The 24,606-nt window shown below is 44.7% G+C and overlaps 1 protein-coding gene across 6 annotated transcripts in view; it reads right to left on the reverse strand.

Moving 5' to 3' along the window:
- LOC140398255 (opioid-binding protein/cell adhesion molecule-like) overlaps window positions 1-24,606 on the reverse strand; it is a 1,404,083-nt gene that overhangs the window by 509,491 nt on the left and 869,986 nt on the right. For all 6 annotated transcript variants that reach the window (XM_072486706.1, XM_072486703.1, XM_072486705.1 and 3 more), the window contains exon 3: window positions 14,632-14,757. In XM_072486706.1, coding sequence (XP_072342807.1) covers window positions 14,632-14,757 — 126 coding nt within the window. The remainder of the gene's footprint in view (window positions 1-14,631; window positions 14,758-24,606) is intronic.

Consider the following 24,606-nt stretch of genomic DNA (forward strand, 5'->3'; position numbering starts at 1 on the left):
TGGCTCCAACATAGTTACATTCGTCCTTCAATAAAGGGATCAAATCTGGACACAGTACATGCGATTTGAGGCGTGATCTACCGGTTGCATCCCGCCCAAATGGCTGTTACATCTCGGGAATTGGTTAGATCATGCGAGACGTGGCAATCTGAGTCCCGCCCATTATGGGCAGGACCCGGTCTTGCGCGGTTAAGTGAGTTTAAAAACCCACTTAGCTGTGCGGACGCTGGATGGAATGTCCACCCAGCATATCAGTACTTGGGGGGGGGGGGGGGGGGGGGGAGTCTCCCAGGTGATTGGAGGCCCCTGGATGGTCGGCCTCTGGCCAGGCTGGCACCCTGGCACTGCTGATATCACCCGGGCACCTCAGCACCGCCAGCATTGCAGCCTGGCAGTGCCAGGCTGGACTGGCACCTTGGCACTGCCAGCCTTGCACCCTGGTGCCAATCTGGCACTGCCAGGGTGCCCAAGCGGCTCTGCCAGGCTGTCAGGGGCATTGCCAGGGTCCCAGGCTAGCAGTGCCAAGATGTCAAGCTGAATTTTGCCCATGCTGGGGATTGGATCCAGGTGTGTCCTGCCAGTACGTAGTGATGTGCGGTGGGCTTGAGGACCCCCCAATAGGTGAAATGGGGCATTAGGAGGGGCATTCGCCACCAGGGCCCGAAATAGCAACAGAATGCAGTTAGTTAGTGGACTAGTTCCCGGCAACTCACTGTGAGATGCAATTCACTGTTGCACCAATGCTGGACTTTATAAACAGTTAGAGGCCACGGAATACACAGAAGGAATCTTGGAATGGGCAACCATTTGATTATGCTCACTGAAGGAATTTGTTTAAAATGATACTAGAAGATACACATTGATGAATCAGGGAGATGGGATCCAGTTAGCATCGGGTGGACCTTTAAACTTGAACTTACGACTACATGTCTACAGAAAGTGCGTTATAATGTACAAACAATGGTGTGGGCTTTTCAGCAGCTGTGTTAAGAAGTTAAAGGAGAGGATTCCTTCACTCTAGTTTCGGGAATTAGTTGCCTGATAAGTAATGTTTAGTCAAAGTTGACTTTAGTAGGTTTGTTACAGTAAAAGACTCAAAACATTAAATCTTGTGCAATTCTTTGCATGAATCACTGGGAAATTTATATCCCTTTTTGAAAGTCATTGGCCACTCGGGGAATCATAAGAATATTAGCAAATGTCTACGTAAAATTGGAGAACCCTACTCACAGCACAAGCAGTCAAGTTAAATATTGGGGCATGAAGCAATAAGAGGTATTGAATGCTAGAGACATGTGAATACTTGTACACATCATAAATTGCAAGCTCTGATCTGTAATATTATTACTGATTGCAGAAAGAGCAATGTCGGCTCCTGAAAAGATGTTTCTCGCAATGTGCCTGATCAGCTCCATACAAATTATGGAGAGTCCACTGGTTATGTAAAGCAGTAATATTCATGAATAAAACATTAAATCAAACCAATTAATATTCTACCATGACTTCATTCATTTAGTTCTGAAATATCTCAGTGATTCGAAAAGGTTATAAAATCAACCATAATATAATGGAGGTTGTGTTTTCAATTGTGACTTCAACATCTCAACTGTCTTTGAATCTCACACAGCAGGAAAGTGTTCTCACTCTGTATACAAGGGGCCATATGCCAAAAAAAGTCACTAATTGCTACTAAATTACTAATATCACTTACAGAGATCACAACTGAATTATGAAAAGGAAATTTGTTACATTATGGAAGGAGTAGTATTCGTCAAAGTTTGGATTTGAGATATATTTGCGGTCGTGATTTCTTCTACATTTACTATGTTACATCTGATCTGAGAGTGAGCATGATGTTGTCACTGGGTGCATGTGATGGGACAATGTTCTGCTTTCCAGAGTCAACATCTCTCACCTTGAAAAGTACAAAATTCACGAGCAATAAAACATATTTAAAAATACCTTAACTCTGCAATTTTTCATGGACATCAACAGTGCTACTCTTAGTCTCATCTAATTCAAACTAAGAGTCATAATGCTAGAGAAGTAGGCCATTCATCCCACTGAATCCGTTTTAGCCCTCTATACCGCTGCTCTACTCTAGTAGCCATGGGCTAATAATGGCTCAGTCTTTTGTTGCAGATGGTGAAGAAATGGCTTTCACAATTCATCTCACATTACTCTTGCTCCACAGCTATTTCACAGTGTTGCCAGTGGAGAGTTTTAGTAATTTGGCATCAGTTTGAATTTGATGCCCCTAAATGGTAACCTGTGATGTCTGCAAACAGAGCAATTGTTCAAAAAACCAGATTGTGTTCCTCAGTGGGGATTATTCATTCAGCAAAGCAGGAAGTAAAACACAGGAAAGATAACTTTAATTCAAATTATTAGAAAGGAGCATAAAGATTGAGACATTCATTTGGGCTTAAAGTACATACAAAGAAAAGTGAAGATAGAAAATATTTTTTTTAAATGTAGAATTGTTCTTTTATTAAAGTCTGCAACATTATTTTTCTACTGAGGGAATGAGACACTATACTTGTTAAATTATCTATTTAGAGCCAAAGAGGTAAGTAACATTTACTGTGCTGACAAAATTCAGGTCTCCATTGTTGAGCTACATTTAAAGCAGGAATAGCTTATTTAGTTAAAATTCACAGCATAACAATGAAGCGTGTGCTGATTCCATCAGCAAAGATTGAAACAGCAAAGCCTTGCGGGAACAAGGAATCTTTTGACTCCCATATTTCCAAGTTCACCTGTTCATGTACCTGAAGTTGCTGTCAGTTTTACCCAATAATAGCTTCAACTTGATTTTTACAGGAAAATACAGGCCAATAAAACATGTACTTCCACAGAATGTCTGGCATGCACTTTCAGGAATTATTCCCATCATTAAATGATTAATTTAGGTAAAATACTTTACATTTACTTTAGTCAGAAGGAAATTAAATACAAAATTAGAGGTCAAGAAATCCTATATAAAATGGAGCTACAAAAATAGTTACAAATGGATGAGACAATTCAGTGCCTCTGCAACCCAACCCCAAATTCAATTCCAGGTATTGATTACTCATTGCATGAAAAATGTTTCCTGTTATCAGTCTTGAACTAAACTTCTCCCAATTTGAATCTATTGCCCTTTGTTGCCCAGTCTTTATTTTAACCTGAATAATGCTCAGGATTAACCTGTTCCACTCCATTTTCAATCTTGTCCAACAGTATAAGGCTCTGTCTCATTCATCTAATTTCAAGGCAAAATAGTGTATATTTCTATAGATTTCATCATAATTTAGTCCCCTGACACGAGGGGTGAGTTTTAACTTTTTGACTCCCCCCAGCCACCCAGGATTGCATTGTGTTGGGAATTTTCCACTCAGTGTTTCAGCTTGTGTGTGCGTGTGTGTGTGACGAATATAAGAATATAAGAAATTGCAAACTTGCAGTATTATTAAAACCTAGATTAAAATGCTTACAGACAGTATGTCGGCTAGAGCTGAGATTAAATGCCATTTTATCTGTTTGCAGGTAAGTGGTGTTGCTATCCAGAGGGGCAGGGGATCAGAGGCCTCAGTCCCTGGTGGTCTTGGGAGCGGTGGGCTCAGAAGGAATGGTAGGGCATGCCGGGGAGAGTGAAGTGGTCTGGGTGATGTTCAATCACAGAGGTGTCAGCGAGGCAGGAACGTTGGAATAAGAAGTGGCTGACAAGCCTTCACCTTCCTTTAGCCAGTGAGTTTCCCAAGATCCAGAAAACCTGTTTGGCTAGAATTACATTTTAATGGTGGATAAATGAGGCACACAGTCTCATTATAATAGTTAAACTGACACCTGCCTGTTGGGAGTGGGTTGGTTGAATGCCCCCACCATTTTTCCTCCTGTAAAACCGCAAATGAGTGGGTTCAGGTCAAAATTCCGATTTTTATTACTTTAATCTCCCACCTGACCCAATGTCATAATTTTTTGGGGGGTTAACATTCCCCTCCAGGGATCAGGGGCGAGATTCTCCGACCCCCCGCCGAGTCAGAGAATCGGTGGGTGCGGCGTAAATCCCGCCCCCACCAGCCGCCAAATTCTCCGGCACCGGAGATTCGGCGGGAGCGGGAATCGCGCCGCGCCGGTCAGCGGCCCCTCCTCCTCCAGCCTGCGATGGGCCGAAGTCCTGCTGTTGTAATGCCGGTCCCGCTGACGTGAATTAAACCACCTCCCTTACCGGTGGGACCAGGCGGCGCGAGCGGGCTCCAGGGTCCTGGGGGGGACGCGGGCCGATCTGGCCCCGGGAGGTGCCCCCACGGTGGCCTGGCCCGCGATGGGTGGCCCACCGATCCGCGGGTGGGCCTGTGCCGTGGGGGCATGTTTTCCCCTCCACGCCGGCCATAGCCTCCGCGATGGCCGACACGGAGGTGACCCCCCCCAGCGCATGCGGGGGGATGTCTTCAGCAGCCGCTGATGCTCCCGTGCATGCGTGGACTTCCGCTGGCCGGCGGAGTCCCTTTGGCCCCGACTGGCATGGCGCCAAAGGCCTTCCATGCCAGCCGGCGGGACAACAACCACTCCGGCGCGGGGCTAGCCCCTAAAGGTGAGGGCTTGGCCACTAAATATGCAGAGAAATACGCACCTTTGGGGCGGCCCGACGCCGGAGTGGTTCACGCCACTCCATCCCACCGGGACCCCCGCCCAGCCGGGTAGGGGAGAATCCCGCCCCAGGTTTGTAGCCTCTCCTGGCATAAAATTCAGGCCTGGTTTGCATTAAACTTTGGTAATCAGAATGTGTGGCCCAGGCAGAAAACTACACAGATTCAGCATGATCGTCTCAAAGTCACAAAATATAAAGCAAGATTTAAAAGAACAAGGTATGCATTCAGATTGGAGTTTATCACAACATTCTTTTAGCTTCAACAAGGAATAACAGAAATTGCAAGTTTCTTAATCAACCAAAATATATTAGTTGAGAGCCTACATCATACATCCAAAAAACATTCATTATCTTGTGTAGAAATATGTTTAACAGATTGGAGAGAGGCAATTTGTGGAACAATATAAATAAATGCATTCAAAAAGAATGCTTTGAATAAATTGCAACACAAAGAGACAAGAGCAGTTCTTAGTTCCCTGTTTTTTACTTCTCCCCTAAACGTCCTTTTTACTTCTCCCCTTAACGACAGCTAATTTGACCTATCCAATACAACACAGGAACAGGCCCTTCAGCCCTCCGTATATCATAGACAGAAATTTCAAGTTTCAAATACACACTGCAAATACACAATATTGCATGTGAAGTGACTCACTGCTTTCTATCGACCTGCATTATTGCAAGGTTAAACAAGATCCCTCATGACTTGAATCTGCTCATCACATCCATCACAAATGTCGTTCTTCGATTTTTCTAAAGGGAGCTCAAGGGCTGGACTCTTCTGCCCCTCAGCCATGTGTTACTCGGCGGTGCCTCGTTCCCTCATGAGAGGATTCCCTACTCCCGCTGCTTGTCAACAAAATTTCACATCTCACATCACCTGGAAACCCACGGGCAACGGTGTGCTTCCAGCGGGAACAGGCAATCTCAACAGTCGGAGAATTCTGGCCCGAATTACCAATAGATGCAACGAGGCTGGAGTTAAATAATGAAGAGGCTTTATTCCACAGTAAGGCGAACTGAATTCAATGGATATAATTCATTTCCAAGGAATAACATGAAAAACATCAGTTTGGTGGATTGTTTTGCTATTGATCCAACCTCTTTGAGGTCCTGTTGCCTTAACAGCCTCCCTGTCACAAACAGCAGATTGCCTATTTGTGTCTCACTTTTCACCCCCAGGGTCAGAGTCAGAGATCGAAGTGTTTTCAAATGGCACAGGGGAGAGCTGTTTCCAACTATCCAGTCAAGCTAAGGAATTATTTATTGATTAGCCTTTGGGAAAACATACCTTCAACGTATCAGCAAGCCTTTTAATTGAGCATCTTTTGTTTAAAACTTGAGAGAATAGACATTTGTCACCAAGAAAGGCAGCACTGAAAATAGCTGCGCTCTCTAACCCCCCCCCCCCCCCACTCCCCTCTCCCCCGTGGTGATATGCATCACTGTAAATATACAAGGGGTTAATGTAAATACACTACGACTAAGGAAACACTCGAGGGAGCACCAGAGACATCATGACATGCACACACACAGCTAATGAACACATAGAATAGGACAAGGCCAATGGGCAGTCAAGACACTCAGAGGTGACACTACCACAAGGGGGCATTTACACAACTCATGTAAAAGTACAGGGCACACATGCTCTTTCTCTTTCCACAGGCGACCCTCAGAGAGAAGGACAGCGGCAGATCAGAAGCATCACACCTACCATATGGCTTAGAGCAGACTGGTTAGTTAGACTGAGTTACTATAGCAAGATTAGCAGGAGAATCGAACTCAAGTAGGAGAATTGTTAATTGTTCAATAAATATGTTAAACCTATCCCAAACTCTGAACCTTTGTCAGAGCATACATCAAGGAAGTAGCTTATGCTACATGAAGAAGCATAGCACAACATGGTACCAGTGAGTGCCTGTTGAATCAATATAGTTCAACTCAGCAAGATCCGTGACTACCAGCAACAGCACCCAGGCACGATGATCAAGATTCCGGTTCCTCAGCAGCTCAGGTACCACGGCAATCTCAGTGCCAACTGACGTGCATTCAAGCAGAGATTTGAGATTTACATCCGACCTAGATGGCATGGCTGATACTGAGAAGATAAAGCTTCTACTCACCATTGTGGGTGAAAGTGCAACAGAAATTTTCAACCCCTTAAAGACTCCAAAGGGCAAGACAAGAGAGACTTCCAGACAGTCCTGGACAAGTTTGAAAGCTACTGCGAGGTAAACACAAAAGAAATCGGTAAAACTGGAGCCTATACTCACCACGAGGCAAAGGTAGGCTTGCAGCAGAGGCAAACGGCAGTTTTGATTGGCAGCCATCTTGCGAAAGGAGCTGCACATGCGCAGTTCCCCAGAAGACACAAAGCGGCAAAACAGTGTTTTGCACATGCGTGAGAAGCCGCGCATGCGCAGTTGCGCAAAGAGCGCACAGTAAAGGAAAAGCGATCTGCGCATGCGCAATCCACTCCTACGCTCTACGTCACAAGCGTCATGAGGGCAGAGGCTCCAGACCACGCCCACTTAAAGGGGAAATGCCCAAAAATAGTGAAAAAAAAATTTAAAGCCAGAAAACACAATTCTTTCACCTGGAACGACAGCACAATGCCCCTCCGCAGAACCCTGCAACAAGCAGTTAGCACCGCCCTAAGAGATGATTTAGTCCTTGAAGACTACGACTCAGCCATTGATTTCTTCCTTGGACATAGCGAGCACAATGACAGCTCCGACACATAAAGTGATGATATGGTCCTTGAAGACGACGACTCGGTAGATGATTTCATCATTGGATGTGGCGACCTCAGTACCAAATCCGAACCACAACGAGATGTGTTGTACATTGAAGAATCCGACACAGACATGGATGAGTTCTTCGTATTTGAGGATCCTCAGCCCAGCATAGACGGCATCCCAACCCATGAGTACAGGTTTCTGTTGCGGCCTGAAGCCAAGAGACAGAGAGCGGTACAATCCCACAGAGAGCAGCCTGATGTCACACCAGTGGTCCACGCACCACATACAGTGCTCCATGCGCCACAAAAAGTCCCCGACCCCACACAGAGAGTGGTCCATGCATCACAAAGAGTCCCCGACTCCGCACAGAAAGCGATGACAGACTCCACAACGAGACCACTGCACATCTCCACACAGAGAACACAGAAAGGCTCCAACAGCGAAACCACTGCACGACTCCATTGAGAGCGCACAGATCGACTCCACAATGAGACCACTGCATGACTCCACACAAGGAACAATGCCAGACTCCACGGAGAGAGCGATACAAGCCTCCACAGCAAGCTCGTTGACAGATTCCACGATGGAAGCAACGCTAGACTCCAGAGCGCAGTCCTTGCATGAACAAGAAGTTACTGTGAAAAGCCCCTAGTCACCACATTCCGGCGCCTGTTCGGGTAAGCTGGTACAGGAATTGAACCCACGCTGCTGGCCTTGTTCTGCATTACAAACCAGCTGCCTAGCCCAGAGCTAAACCAGCATGTATCTGAAAGATATCTAAAATGAGGGTCAGTGTTAGGACCCTTGATCTTTTTTGTATATATTGATGACCGAGACCTTGGTGTATAGGGCAAATTTCAAAATTTACAGGTGATACAAAACCTGGAAGTATGGTGAACTGTGAAGAGGCCAGTGTAAGACTTCAAAAGGACACAGACAAGTTGGTAGAGTGGGCCGACAAATCAGAGGTGAAGTACAATGTGGAGAAACGTGAAGTGATTCATTTTAGTACAAAGGACATGGAGAGTCAATAGAAAATAAAGGGTACAATTCGAAAGAGGGTGCAGGCAGGAGAAGACAAACTTAGGTGCATATGTCATTGAAATGTGGCCGGACAAGTTAAGATTTTGGCTCTTAAGGCATGCAGTATCCTGAGCTTTACAAATAGGCACACTGAGTACAAAAGAAATTAGGTTATGTTGGACTTATATGGGACATTGTATATGGAACAGGTTGATTTCATCCTGTTCTGGGCACATCACTTTAGGAAGGATGTGAATAGTGCAATTTGTGATAGTGCAGAAAAGTTCACAAGAATAGTTCTAGGGATGAAGAACTTCAGGTATGAAGATAGATTGGATAAGTTATGACTTTTTCTTGGAGAAGAAAAGACTGAAAAGAGATTTGATAGCGATGTTCAAAATCATGAGTGGTCTGGAGGAATAGATAGGGCAAAGTTATTCGCACTTGTGAAAGGGTTGAGAATGGGAGAGGTTACGTTCCCAGCTGACATCAATATTGGAAAAGTCAAGTCCCAGAGTGAAACCTGGCTTAATGGGTCCTAATTTATTTTTCTAGAAACCGTGGAGATGAGTTCCTGAACAAATTCACAGGAGTCTGCTAATTAACTTTTAACACAAAGAATAAATATATTATTAAACAAGAAAAAATAACTTAATTGCATCAGACACAAAGGTTGGGAATATCGCAATATCAGCACAAGAAAATTATTTAAATATTTATGATTCCTTTACTCCAGCTATACCTTTACAGATACATAGAAATTTGGAAAGGTAAAACAATTTACCATATCAATCTTACTCTAATATTCAGGGTACGTATGAATCATATGTGAACTAACAGGTAAGGTGTGGTACATTTGAATTAATAGACAATCTGTGGTCAGGCACACCACACTCCAAAATAAATGACAGATGCAACCAAAGCAGATTCCATGGATTTCGCAACAGCCTACACAGATGCTTGTCTCACAGTGAGCTAACCAGCCTCAATGCAATTGCCTTTCTCACAAGATGTTCCAATGTCCATGTTTGAATAACTCTTCCTGGGAGTTCTTTCCAAAGGTCATTCCTCTCAGACGGCTTGAACAAGGGCCCACCTCCTGGGTCTCAATCTCACCTTCCGAGATTTGCTTTGCCTGGATCTCCACATACACTCAAGCTGCACCTTCCAAGAACAACTTAAGAGCATTGGCCAAGCCAAACAGAATACCGAATGCTCCAAAAGTGTAGCTACTCCCTGATGGTTTACAACAAGGACTCACCAAAATTTGGCTATCCTCTTGGACCTTCTTGGCTTCTCTTGAGCACATTTCTGTTTCAACTCTGCTCCCTGTGGCTCTGTCTTTAATTTAGAGCCAATAGGCGCGATCCAATGGCCACACGGCACCAAAAATGGAGCCTACTGCAGCACAGCGTGGCCTATGAAAGCTGGGAGACCCCGCTCCGTGGACCTACCCAGCTTGCAGCGCCTCGCGAGATCCAACGTGACCTTGTGAGACATTGTGATGTAAATCCCGCCCAAATCTGCATATTAAATCGAGACAGCTAGTCTGACTTGAATGTGCAAAGTCCCGAGATAACTGAGGCATTGGAATTCATCCCCTTCTCCTCAGAGACTTCAGGCGAGTACCGTTCAGCACTGGTTTCTACAAATGGAGACCAGACAGAACATGTCTCCCAGGGGATCGGACATACCCAGCAACATACCCTTTGGGAAGGGTTGTGCCCTGGCACTGCTGTGGCTACCTGGATAACTTGGCAGTGCCAGCCTGGCACTGTCAATGTGCCCAGGTGATCTTGCCAGCTGGCATGGGCACTGATAGTTTGCCAGGTTGGCACTGCCAAGATGCCCAGCTGGCATTTTTTTGCACGTGCACGATTGAGCCGGGTTGATCTGCGTGGGTGTTGGGGAGGGTGGGGTCCCTTAGTGCATTCGAGCTGGGAGGATGGGGGAGGCTGGGAAAGCTTCGGGGGCATTGGAAATCGAGATTTCCAATGGTGCTCTGGTACAGGTTACCTGACCTGTATCTCTGTGCTGTCTTACTTTTGTTCTTCTGCACATGTGCGAAAGTTGAACTGCGCCTGTGCGGCCATTTCCCGACCAGCGCATGCAGAAAAGTCCCGAAGACTGCTGGAAACTTCCGATCTCTGGCTCCTAGTTAAGGGAAGTTCATTGGGTTTCATCACAGAGGGCACAGATTTAAAACATCTGGCAAAAAGGGTGACATGGTTAGCAGTGATGCCTCACGGTGCCGAGGACCCAGGTTCGATCCCAGCCCCGGGTCACTGTCCGTGTGGAGTTTTCACATTCACCCGTGTCTGTGTGAGTCTCACGGCCACAACCAAAAAAAGCGCGCAGAGTCGGTAGATTGGCCACGCTAAATGGGCCCTTAATTGGAAAAAAATAATTGGGTACTCTAAATTTGTATAAAAAAACAATTGGCAAAATGAACAAAAACATGGGGCGCGATTCTCCGCTCCCACACCGGTTGGGAGAATCGCCTGGGTCGCCAAATTTTCCCGCGATGCCGGTCCGACGCCCTCCCGCGATTCACGAAAGCGGCCAGATCGGCACAATCGCGGGGGTACCGGTGAATCGCCATTTTGGCTGTCTCGGGCGATTCACCGGTACCCCCGCGATTCTCAGTGCCGGATGGGCCGAGCGGCCTGCCCAAAACGGCGGGTTCCCCCCCACCGCCGTCCACACCTGGTCGCTGCCGGCGGGAACAGCGCGGGAACGCTGGGGGGGGGGGGCGGCCTGCGGGGGGCGAGGGGAGGATCCTGCACCGGGGGGTGGGCCTCAAATGGGGTCTGGCCCGCGATCGGTGCCACTCTCTGAAGGAGGACCTCCTTTCTTCTGCAACCCCACAAGATCCGTCAGACATCTTCTTGCGGGGCGGACTCGGAGAGGACGGAAACCACGCATGCGCGGGTTGGTGCCGGCCAACCCACGCATGTGCGGGTGACGCCAGTTATGCGGCGCCGGCCGCGTCATGTATGCGGCGCCGCCTTTACGCGTTCAAAAAGGAAATAGGCTGTGATTTGAAGAGGAAGAATGCACGGGGAGAAGGCAGGAGATCGGCAGTCAGTAACATGCTCATTCGGGGGCTGGTGCAGACAAACTGGGCAGAATGGCCTCTTTCTGCATTCTACAATATGAAACATGCAGTGGTTTCACACACACCCTGCTCACTGACTGCACCAACAAGAGCAATCACAAACAAAGTATAGGTTTCTTCAACTGAGAAAGCTTTTAGTTGAAACATGAGTATAAGCCAACCATCAAGCATTTATGATAAAGCTAAAAATGTAAGTTTCTATCAAGCATGTAGGTGGCGAGCAAACCACATGCAAATCACAAAGTTCAAAGATAAATGACAATGGGGTTGAAATTAACCTGATTCTGTTGTCGGGCCCAGATTCAATGCACGTATGGACAGAGAGAGCCAAGGTTAATCTAAAATTGGCCATTTGGATTATCAACATATTCTGGTCAAGCTGTTGTTGCTTGTTGGATCCTTAAAGGTGACTCATCTTTGTGTAGGATTGAATTTAGACTGGCTGCCAAGCTGACCAGGGCCTGACAAGGGCCTGGACTGGAGGAGGAAATGGAGATTGAGGGTGTTCGAGTTTACTACCAGGGCTGAGGAGATGGGGCAAATCAATTCTGCTCTGTTGACTCCAGAGAAACAACTTTCATAAAATAGCTCATATTTGGTTTGGGGCCACAGGGACCACAGAAGAAGGCAGAATTGGCTAAGCTGGTCATCTGAACCAAAACAGAAATTGCTGGACATTCTCAGCAGGTCTGGCAGCATCTGTGGCGAGAGGTCGGAGCTAACATTTCTAGTCTGAATGACTCTTTGTCAAAGCTGGCGCACCTGTGCCTGAAACGGGGGCACATCCATACCAATTCCTACCTCAATCCTTTGAAGCATTGCTAACCCAATTTTAGTCCACTTAAAGCAAAATGTTGATGTATAACCTCAGAGTGAATAAAGTGTTTCTATTTAATATTAATTTTATTACCAAGCACACGTGTCTGAAAATCAGATTTTTCCCAACTTTGCTGTGAACATTAAGAAGTCAGAATCACATTATGCCGCTCCTCTAAATCGTGTATTTCTGGTGATTTATTTCCATGTTATGACACGTCTCTCAGGATTGTTGGACACAAAGCGATGGATCACATCAGCAACCTTACCTGACCTGATGTAAGGCACCATGCTGCTTTCCCATGAATTCATAACTGACAGAAAACTGCTATTTTTAAAAAAACCTCACATTTCCAAAGTACTTCCACAGTGCAAACAAAATCCATGTCGTGAAATCATGAATTATGATTCTCAACAAACAAACCATAAAATAATCCTTCCTGTCACTCATCTTTCCTGCACGAAAACATTGTGACTGACTGGCTCACAATGACAGCAACAAACATTGGATGGGTCTGTGACAACTAAAACTATTCTTTTTGGTTTGAGAACTGACAGGCAAAATGTTGCTGCAAAACACTTCTGCTTTTGTGCTGAGTAGAAGCAATCCTTTGGGGAGGAAGATTTTAGAATCAGAGGATGACAAAAGTGAAGCCCTCAAGGATCGAATCAGGGAAAACAGCAGTACTATTCTTGAGTGATAGCTGTCCGCACATTCACCTCAGACTGTCAGGCAGCAGTTAAGTGATCAACATTAAGATCTCTTATGGGCGGCACAGTGGCACAATTTTTAGCACTGCTGCTTCACAGCTCCAGGGACCCAGGTTCATATCTGGACTTGGGCGACTGTCTGTGTGGAGTTGCACTTCTCCCCGTGTCTGTGTGGGGTTTCCTCCCAGTGCTCCGGTTTCCTCCCATTGTGCAGGTTAAGTGTATTGGCCATGTTAAATTGCCCCTGAGTTTCCAAAGGTTAGGTGGGGTTACTGGGTTTCAGGGATAGGATGAAGGCCTGGGCTTAACATAGAACATACAGTGCAGAAGGAGGCCATTTGGCCCATCGAGTCTGCACCGACCCACTTAAGCCCTCACTTCCACCCTGTCCCCGTAACCCAATAATCCCTCCTAACCTATTTGGAGACTAAGGGCACTTTAGCATGTCCAATCCACCTAACCTGCACGTTTTTGGACTGTGGGAGGAAACCGGAGCACCCAGTGGAAACCCACGCAGCCACGGGAAGAACGTGCAAACTCCGGACAGACAGTGACCCAGCGGGCAATTGAACCTGGGACCCTGGCGCTGTGAAGCCTCAGTGCTATCCACTGTGCTACCGTGCTGCCCCAAGGAGGGTGTTTTTTCCAAGGGCTGTGCAGATCTGAAGGGCCAAATGGCCTCCTTCTGCACTGTAATTCTATGTTCTTTTGATACCGTTCCTCAACTATTTTGAAATATGCAAGCACATTACAGTATGGCCACTTGTTGACTTGCTGTCCTTGTGAGGAATACTGACTTCTTGCCCTATGTAATCGTCGGCTGCACAATCACGGCTATGATCGCACCACGAGGCAAACTTCAGAGTAGACCATTATTAAATGACAATGCAGCTCAGGAACAGGCTGTTCGGCCCACTAAGCCTGCGTCGATCCAGTACCAATTCACGTCATGTCACATTAGACGATCAATATAGTGTGCTGTCGCAAAACATTCTATTTTACTTTACTGAATTTGAAAAGTTGTTATGTATAACAGGCCAGTAGCTGACCAATGCAGCGCACATCAACATGTCTCAACTTTCAACACCTCTTATAATAAGTAAATGCAGCATGATGGAATAATACCATATACTTTTCCTGAAGACCAAAGACCAATCGAATTCTTTCAAACCACTGCAGTCAACTTTAGAATCCTCCCTATATTTTTAATCATACCAGCTAATTAAATAAACATAATAACAAAACAAAGTGCAATATTAAAGTTCAATACTTTTGCACTACTCCTACCATCCTTATCCCACCATTATAAAATAAGTTTGGGCCTCATTTTAACTTATTCAAAACCCATTTACGTACAGAGAACTAGAATCAGGCCCAATGATTTCCAGTGCCTCTTTCAAAGTTAAATTGTAAAAATGATTGGCAAATTACATTATTTTACAGAAAATTACATGCATTTCACCTACTAGTGATAAGCCCTGAATTGGAATAAATCACATTTGTTAAATTGCAATGTTTCCATTCACACCTCGTTATTGTCCTGTCTCTGTCGTTCTGTGTCAATCATGTTTATATAAGGAAAGGTCCCTTACCTGATGGAGAAAGGTGGTGCCATGTCACGGTGGGTTCAGGCCTTCCAATAGCGAGGCACATGAGAGTCACATTGCTGCCCTCATTCACAGAGACACTGCTGGAGATGTTGACGATTTTTGGTGGAACTAAGAAGGCAAACACAGTAGGATTTGTTTTAATACTATGATGGGAGAAATGGGAGAATTCATTGATGTATATCTTTCAAGATCAATTTAGTTTACATTCCTCACTGTGAAGATGCACCAAACAAATGTATTTCAAAGCCAATCCATTTCAGAGGAAGAACTCGATACATGACTTTATGCAAACTGACAAGAAAAACAGAGCTTTTTTTAGAAATAGCTCAACAAGCTTAATCCTGATTCAATATTCAATTAAAAAGCATCAGAGTTTAAAAATAATGGCTAAATTTCAGTCTCTAAGGGCTAACCAAATATTGGTATTTCCACCAAGCTCTGATGCAGATACATCAGTGACAGATAAAAGAAATGCAAGCCAAATAATAAGCAATTAGTTGCTGCGTTCAACATATGACTGTAAGGGCTGTCAAAATGTTCCTGCAATTCAAGTCTTTTTTGTGTGTGAATGATACAGTAATAGACAAGCTTTACAGGCATTTTCCAATAGCTGTACCAAGTGTAGTACCCATTATATCATATGTTTATATGTAAGATTGGTTCTGCTCAAAAAGTCAAATCGATCTTGAATTCTACATTCAAAGGTATCTTTGGATCAGCTCAATCCAGGCAGTTATGTCATTAACCAACTGCCATTAACGAAACACAATCATCCCAGGAGAAAGGAAAACCCTGTTCAACAAGCTTTTGCTACAAACATTCATAGTGAAACCTTTGCAAGAATTGTTTGCTGAATGCCTGAGCACTCTCCATAGCAGACAAATGCAGTTCAATACTAAAGCAATGCTGTTCTCATATTGTTACATGTTTTATAGTTACAAAATCTGCCAGCAAAGATATCTTGCACTTATTCAGAAAAAAGCAACATCTCAGCTTCTTCACAGGACATAAAGGGAAATGAACTGCAAATCAAGAGGGCAGGTTGGTGATGGGGAAGATTGCATATCGAGAACCAAAAGTTGGATCACTGTGGTGAGTTTTTTTCCCCCATATTCAAGGGATGTGGGTGTCACTGGCTAGGCCAGCATTTATTGCCCATCCCATTTGCCTTTGAGAAGGTGATGGTGAGCTGCCTTCTTGAATCACTCCAGTCCATGTAGTCTAATACATAGATACATAGAAGATAGGAGCAGGAGGAGGCCTTTTGGCCCTTCGAGCCTGCTCTGCTATTCATCACAATCATGGCTGATCATCCAACTCAATAGCCTAATCCTGCTTTCTCTCCATAGCCTTTGATCTCATTCTCCTCAAGTGCTATATCCAGCCGCCTCTTGAATTTATTCAAAGTTTTAGCATCAACTACTTCTTGTGGTAATAAATTCCATAGGCTCACCACTCTTTGTGTGAAGAAATGTCTCCTTATCTCTGTCCAAAATGGTTTACCCTGAATCCTCAGACTGTGACCCCTCGTTCTGGACACACCCATCAATGTGTCCAGAATACACCGACAGTGCTGTTAGGGAGGGTGTGCCAGGAGTTTGACCCAGCGACAGTGAAAGCACAACAATATAGTGGCTTGGAGGGGAACCTCCAGGTGGTGGTGTTCCCATGCATCTGTTGCCCGTGTCCTTCGAGATGGTAGCGGTTATGGGTTTGGAAGGTGCTGCCCAAGGAGCCTCGGTGAGTTTGTGTACTGCATCTTGTTGATGGCACACACTGCTGCCACTGTTCGACAAGCTAAAGGAGGTGGTTGTAGAAAAGCAGATAGATTTAGAGAAAGAATGGGTAACTGAGGATAAGGAGAAACGATCTGAATCAGAATAAATGCAAAGTTTTTGTAGGATCACAAAGTGTAGAGTTGGATGAAGAAACAGAGATAGTGAAAGCTGATGCCACAAAGGTACTTAATTCCAATGGTAAGGATTTTTGATTTGCGATTCTTGCGACGAAGAAGCCAATAGTGGTCAGTGTGAACAGGGATGACTCGACAGTGTGATATGATGTGGGTAAGATAAAAACAAAATGTACAAAGGGTAAGGATAGGAGGTGAACCAAGAATGCATGGCACAAATCAGCCTCAATGTTAAATTGAGGTGCAAATCAGGAGTGCTCGTGTTTGCCTGCCCAACAAAGCTGCATGTGTAGCCATGCAGTATCGTAGAAGGTACCATTAGCAAATTGTTCAAGTTCAAATATATGCACCCACACCAAACAATTTAAGATGCTGAGCATTCAAAATGCGTGACAAAAATAAACAAACAATTGATGGGTTATTGTTCCAGGCCTAAAAAGGGACAATAAATGTTTTCCAAATAACATGTCGAGATCCTGCCTGCTGCCAGTTTTTTTTGGCCAGTTCGCGGCTATGCAGCTCTTAGTCAGGTTTGCAGTAAAATGGAGCCCATACCCTGATCAGAATCAGACTTGGCTATTTAAAGCTCACCACTCGTCTATTAAAGTGGCTTTCTTGTGCCTTAATTCAGGCTAGTTACATGCAGTGGAAGAGACAAGATCGCCTGCGAATAAGGGATGATTCCCCACTATTGCCACCTTAACCCTCTGCATGCATCATTCTTGCTGAACAGGCAGGTCAATCCTGAATGTGTAAGTAATGAAGAGATGGGGAAAGAACTCAGCAGCAGATAGGTTGAAGGAGGTGATATTAGAGGAAGGTTGAAGCAAGCTGTCATTTGGATAGAGGTTATGAGCAGCCCAATCACTTAAACAAAGCAGTAACATATTAGGTTGGAACTGCAGGCAAGTAATCAAGCTCCAGACCTCACATAGCCTTGGGCCGAACATGAACAAAACAGGTGAATTCCAGTGGTCAGGAGAGAGTGATCACCCTTAATATCAAGGCAGCTTTTGACCAAGTGTAGCATCAAGTAGCCTTGGTAAAATTGGCAATGGGAACTAAAGGGAGCGAAACTATCCACAGTTTAGATTCATGCCTTGCACAGATTGCTGTGGTTGTCAGAGGACAATCGTCTCAGTCTGGGGACACTGCTGCAGGGGTTGCTCAGTGTAGCGTCTTAGAACATAGAACATAGAACAATACAGCGCAGTACAGGCCCTTCGGCCCACGATGTTGCACCGAAACAAAAGCCATCTAACCTACACTATGCCATTATCATCCATATGTTTATCCAATAAACTTTTAAATGCCCTCAATGTTGGCGAGTTCACTACTGTAGCAGGTAGGGCATTCCACGGCCTCACTACTCTTTGCGTAAAGAACCTACCTCTGACCTCTGTCCTATATCTGTATATAGTCTTGACCCAACTATCATCAGTGATCTTCCCTCCAACATAAGTAGAGATGTTCAATGCACTATGTTCAGCATCATTCATGAGTCCTCAGGTACTGAAGCAGTCGGTGCCCATATACAGCAAGATCTGGATAATATTCAGGCTCGGGCAGATAAAGGGCAAGTGGCAAACATTCACACTACACAAGGGCCAGGAAACAACCATCTCCAATGAGACAGAATATAACCATTTTCTCTTGACATTAAACATTACCATCTCTGAATTTTCCACCATCAACATCAACATTCCCGTACCGGCCTCCCCGAACAGGCGCCAGAATATGGCAACTAGGGGCTGTTCACAGTAACTTCATTGAAGCCTACTTGTGACAATAAGTGATTATTATTATTATCCTCTCAGGGTTAGCATTTACCAGAAGCTTAACTGGACCAGCCATGTAAAAACTGCAGCTACAAGAAATTTCTGTGGTGAGTAGCTCGCGTTGTGACTCCGCAAAGCCTGCCGTTACAAGGTACAAGTGAGCAATCTTCTCCATTTGCCAGGACGAGTGCAACGCCAACGATACTCATGAAGTTCAGCTCTATTCAGGACAAAGCTGTCCGCTTGATTGGCAACTGATCTGCCATCTTAAACATTCATTCACTCCACTTGGCACTAGTGATCTCTACCACCAAGAAGGATAGGCAGCAGACACATGGGATCATCATTACCTGATCGTTACCCCATCAAGTCACTTAATATTCTGACTTGGAACTATACTGTTGTTCCTTCACTGTCACTGGACCAAAATCCTGGAACATCCTCCTCATAGCACTCTGGATGTACAGTGTAGTGCAGCAGTTTAAGAAAGCAGCTCACCACCACCTTCTCAAGGGCAATTAGGGATGATTGCAGTGCCTACATGTCAAGGACGAGAATTATAAAATTATGTTTCACTGTAAAAATTACAACAATTTTAGTCTGCTGATATGAAGCTGTAAGCACATTCTTACACCATCTTTAGCTAAGCTATCAAGTGTCGTAAAGCAAAAAGATAAACACTCGGCGACCAATTTATTTTGAACGATGCACTCACTGATGCCTTTCAGGCTGTACCTCTGGTATATAACCTCTGGAACGCAGCCTTCTGAACCCTCTATCCATCCCCTGCTATGAAAACCTTCCTCTGCAACTTGAATACCCGACGATTGATTTCTCCAATCTTTTTCTCAACCTTTGTTCTTTACACACTTCAGTTATTAGAGAATCTTAAAGCCCATTCCCTCTCCTGCATCAGGTACTGGCCAACAATTACCCTAACATCTGTCCAGTTCACCTGGATCTCTGCCCCAGTAAATTGAGTTCAAGCTGCCCATTTCAATTTTCAAATCCCTCAATTACTGTATTCCATCTTATTCATGCCTACCCTGCATCCTCCCATCCAATTAGTTCAATCTTTCCCCTTGCCACCTCTGGATCATTTGTCAATCATCTTCCATCTGTGCCCTCTGGCTATCGTCCCCATAGCTATTGGATACAGTTTTTCTTTATTTATCTAATTCCTTCATGATTTTAAATACGTCTGTCTGTGTCTGCCTGTTTGTCTCTCTTCTCTCAGCGTTCGCTGCTCCAAGGTGAACAACTCCAGCTACTCTGATTTGTCCACATAACCGTGATCCCTCAACCATGGAACCATTCGAGTAAATCTATTCTCTACCCTCTCAGAAGCCTTCACGCCTTTAGCCGCACACAATTACAATTGTCCAGCTCGGGTTCAACTAATGTTTTATACAGCTCAGCATCATTTTCCAGCTTTTGTACTCTGTGCCTCTATGTATAAAATTCAGGATCGCCTTTCCTTCCTGAACTGCCTTGCTAACATGTCCTTCAAAGATATGCACACAAATACCCCGAGGTTGCTCTCTTCTCCTGTCCCCTATAAAATTGTGCCATTAATCTTGTATTGTCTCTGTTAATTCTTTTGAGCAAAATGTATCACCTCAAACTTCTCTGCGTTGAATTGCATGCACCATGTGTCTGCCCATTCCCGTCGCCAAGAGACTGTAGCTCCGCAGCAGCACGTGGCTTATTAAGGATACGTGTGGCTTCTGACATTAATGTCTGCACTCATTTTGTTCTCATCGTAAATTTTTAGCAAAGCGTTACCTCTATGTAATTCTGATTTAAAAACATTATCAGTGGAGAAATCTAACGGCCATGCCGTGCAACGCCCGACTTGAGAAGCGACACGGCTGGTAAATCTCGCAGGAGACCTCCCACAAGATTTTCCCAGTGCGCTACCCACCCACAATGAGCGGGACCCAAATCTGGATGTTAAAGTGTGCAGTAAGGCACACTTTGCTATACATTTGCCAGAGTTACCCAAGGCTAACTCCCACGCCTCGAAGACCCGGAATGACGTAGAGTTTTGTTCAATTACGGGGTCGTTCCGGGCACTGCCAGCACCGGGTAACACTCAGGTAAACACGCTCAACAATGGAGCTCTGTGTCATTTCTGTTAGATCGCGCCCCAGATACCCCTTTGGTGCTGAATAGTTTAACAGATAACAGCTGGAACGTATGAAATGCTTAATCACAAAAGTAGAAAATTCCATTGAAAACTTGCTTGGATCAAAAGTCATAAAAAGTTGCCAAACAAAATTTCACTCCAAACCATTGTGAGAGTCACTCATGAACGTAGACCATACACGTAGAAAGGAACGAATTGCGACTCTTGTTTTGAGGGCATTTTGTGACAGAACAATTTAATTCATTACAGAAAACATGGGTGGGGTTCTCTGATCCTGAGGCTAAGTGTTGTTGCCTTCGTAAGCACCCTTGCATTTCATGGCGGCATCAACATGCCCTCAGGAGCAGCTATTCAGCCAGCACGGCACTGGAGCGACCCATGACGCTCCAGCTGCTGATGCCGGTGTCAAATGGGCGGCGCGGGTCTGCGCATGTGCATTGCGGCCATCCCTTCACCGCTCCGGCCCCAACGCAACATGGCATAGGGCTACAGGGGCCGGCATGGAGCAAAAGAGGCTCCCAGCCCGAGAGGCCAGCCCGCCGATCAGTAAGCCCCGATCGCGGGCCAGGCCACAGTGGAGGCCATCCCCGGATGGATGCACGCCGAGGTCTCGCCGGGTCAGACCACACGTGAACGGCGCCGGCGGGACTAGGATTTTTTTTGCGTCCGTTCGGCCCGTCCCGGGCGGAGAATCTCCGGAGGGGCCGCATAGATCGGCCCCCAACCGGCACCGTGCCGACCACGCCGGCGCCAATTCTCTGCTCTCCGGAGAATCGGTGGACCGGCATCGTGCCCGGCACGGCGATTCTCCGGCCCGGCGTGGGCTGAGAGAATCCCGCCCCATATGTTTGCGACATTCATCAGCATTACTGTGCAGAATATTAAAGTCGACAGACATTTTTTTTAACTAACTAGCATTTGAATTTAATTTGAACTCGGGTGTAAATTAGAGGGGGTGAATGGCAAGAATGAAGAAGTGTACTTATGTTTTGCTTTTCATTATTATTGCCGTTTGAGTAACAGCATTGTGGTTCTTTTAGATATTGAATTTTTGACTTTAAAATTTGTTATACTTCCAAGTTTTGTGTCATTTTGACAGGCATAGCCTAATGAATACACATAGACTGACTTGAAATTTTACACTTGTTAAAATGCCCTTTTGTTTTCCTTGGGATCACCATTCCTGCCTTTTACGACAACACAGAATTCTTCATGTGAAGGGCACGATCTCCTTTTCTTCATAATCCTACTCTGTAGTGAGCCACTAGAAGATATACAAGACTGACCTGCATTGATTCACTCAACTGTTTCCCTCCCTCCTTACAGAGAAGCAAGTGGTCTCTGCTCCATATATCTTCAGTGACACTTGTCACAATGTGATGAACTTGCATCTTATCAATCTATTGCACAGCAGGCTGGTGCTCCAACATAATGCACTACTGTTTTGTTTGTACTTCAGATAGATTTATCTTTTATTTAGCACACATATCCACACAAGCTAAATAATGACACATTCTGTTCGGTCTCAACTCGGGAAAATCTAATTTCCCCGAGATTGATTTACAGAAAGGCCCAGGATGAGGGCCTCACATATTGTGTTTTCATAGAACTGATGAGGCATCCAAAATCAAATTACGAGGTAATCATCCAATCAACCTAAAGAGAAATCCCCAAAAAGGTAACGTAAGCAGCTTATTAATGATTGCAAGTAACACCAGCCATTTGACCGAATAAAATGCTTTTTTTGGTTTCGATTGATACAGGTTAAAATGGACCTAACATTTAAAAGTGCAGTTTTTCATGTCCCAATAGTAATCTTTTCCAAAACAATGTTTATTGTTTCATGCAACCATTCCTTCAATTAAAGATTTTTTAAAATTAAAAATTGAGAAAATATACATTTGATATAATGTCGCAGTGTTAAGAGGGGCTCTCATAAGGGCAGCACGGTCCCGCAGAGAGTTAGCCCTGCTGCCTCACGGCGCCGAGGTCCCAGGTTTGATCCCGGCTCTGGGTCACTGTCCGTGTGGAGTTTGTACATTCTCCCTGTGCTTGCATGGGTTTGCCCCCACAACCCAAAGATGTGCAGGCCAGGTGGATTGGCCAGGCTAAATTGCCCAATTAGAAAAAAATGATTTGGGTACTCTAAATTTATTTAAAAAAAGAGGGGCTCTCATCAATGAAGGCCACAAGCACCTTATGGTTCCCATTTTCTCAAGGTTATGTGCAACTTGTGGAACTTTCCAAGCCAGGGAATTGCTGAGAGGTTTCTGAACTTCAAGATTGAGATAGGTGGGAAACAATTTCAGCATATGGGGGTTGAATTTGCGGTCCTGAAACAGGAGTCAAACGATGGTGTGACGGCAAAATAAATGGTGGCCCAGCTGCAAGGTCACAAATCCTTACCTCCATTTCTGTCAATGGCCATTTTTCAGGCCATGGTGAAGGGCATAGGGAGGCCTACCCGATCTGACAATTTCACTGGGTCAGGAACGCCTCAGAAGACTTCCATGACGACACTAAGGGAGAAGGGGGAATAACGACCACAGAGGTAGGACAGAAGGCCAGGAAATTTCATGGAATCATATAATCCCTACAGTGCAGAAGGAGGCCATTCGGCCAATCGAGTCTACACTGACCCTCCGAACGAGCACACCACTAAGGCCCACTCCCCCACCCTATCTCTGCAACCCCACCTAACATTTTGGACACTGGACTTTGGTATTATTCTTCTATAAAACATGGCTGAGCTCAGGAACTAATATAGGAACATAAAAATGAGGAGCAGAAGTAGGCAATTTAGCCCTTCGAGCCTGCTCCGCCATCCAATCAGATCATGGCTGATCTCTTCCTGGCCTAAAATCCACCTCCCTGCCTGTTCTCCATATCTCTGTAGAAATTTATATCAGAAATATATCTACTTCTTGAAACAATTTAATGATTCAGACTCCACCACTCTATGGGGCAGCGAGTCCAGCAAATTCACCACCTCTGTAAGAAGTAGTTCCTCCTCAACTCAGTTTTAAATCTGCACCTCTCAACCTATATCTGTGGCCTCTCATTCTAGATCTAACCATCTTGTAAACCCATGATTTGCCACTCTGTTTACACAATGTATTGGACCATCAAGACTTTTTTGAACGCAATTTCTTGACCACAAGAGTGCTGAAATAGCTTTTGTCCAACTCATTTTTCGATGTAATTTGCAAGTTATAGACAGTATGCATCTGTTTCTATGTAAAAAAAAGTAGGATAGGATAATGCGAGGCATCACATGTAGGATACAGCAGTGTGGCGACACTGAAACGGCACCAAAGTGTGATATCACATAGAACCGGGCAGGATAATAAAGAGTGTCATTGGCACCCAAAATCTTGATTGAATAAAAGCTAATAAACCACAAAAGACAAACAATTGAATGGTTGACCTTAATCCATAGGCTGGTCTATTCAACTGTGCGGAAACACTTTCACATCTGAACTCCTTGTTGTTTGCCATATTATTTCTCAAATTTTCTTTTATTTCCATTCTAAATGTAACAGACAGATAGCACGTTGCAACATTTGACTGCAAGAGTAGCAAGATTCCAGTCGACACCAGAGATCCATTTCTGCGTTATAAGGTCAAAAATAAGCCACCTGATTTTCAGTACATTACATCTCAAAAACAATTTTGTTTTTCATTACCACTCAGTAACAAAATGCTTCTCTTTCCTGTCTTGTAGTGATATTTTTGTTTCAGTTAAAGCACTGATAAAACTGCTGATAACTGAGGCTCATTATAATGGATGACAGGCCTCATATTTCAGGTGTCTTTTATTAAGATTTTTCAGGCAAATTCTCTGTAAGAATGAATAATTTATTATTGTCACCGAGCCTCACTAAATAAATTGGCACGCCTTTCTGTATCCTTAACCCATAAAACATCACTAGCCTGGCAAACAATAATGAAAGATGTATGTGTTGTTGTTCCACATCTTTTGAAGATAATAATAGCTCGGACGTTTTCCCCGGTGAGATGTTACACTCTATAGGACGAGAATGGGATGCTCAATACTAATGTCAGCAATACATTTTTAAAAATGAATAAAGTAACGTGTCGTGTCATTAATCTCGCAA

Source organism: Scyliorhinus torazame, chromosome 21, assembly GCF_047496885.1.
Source record: "Scyliorhinus torazame isolate Kashiwa2021f chromosome 21, sScyTor2.1, whole genome shotgun sequence".
NCBI classification, from domain to species: Eukaryota; Metazoa; Chordata; class Chondrichthyes; order Carcharhiniformes; family Scyliorhinidae; genus Scyliorhinus; species Scyliorhinus torazame.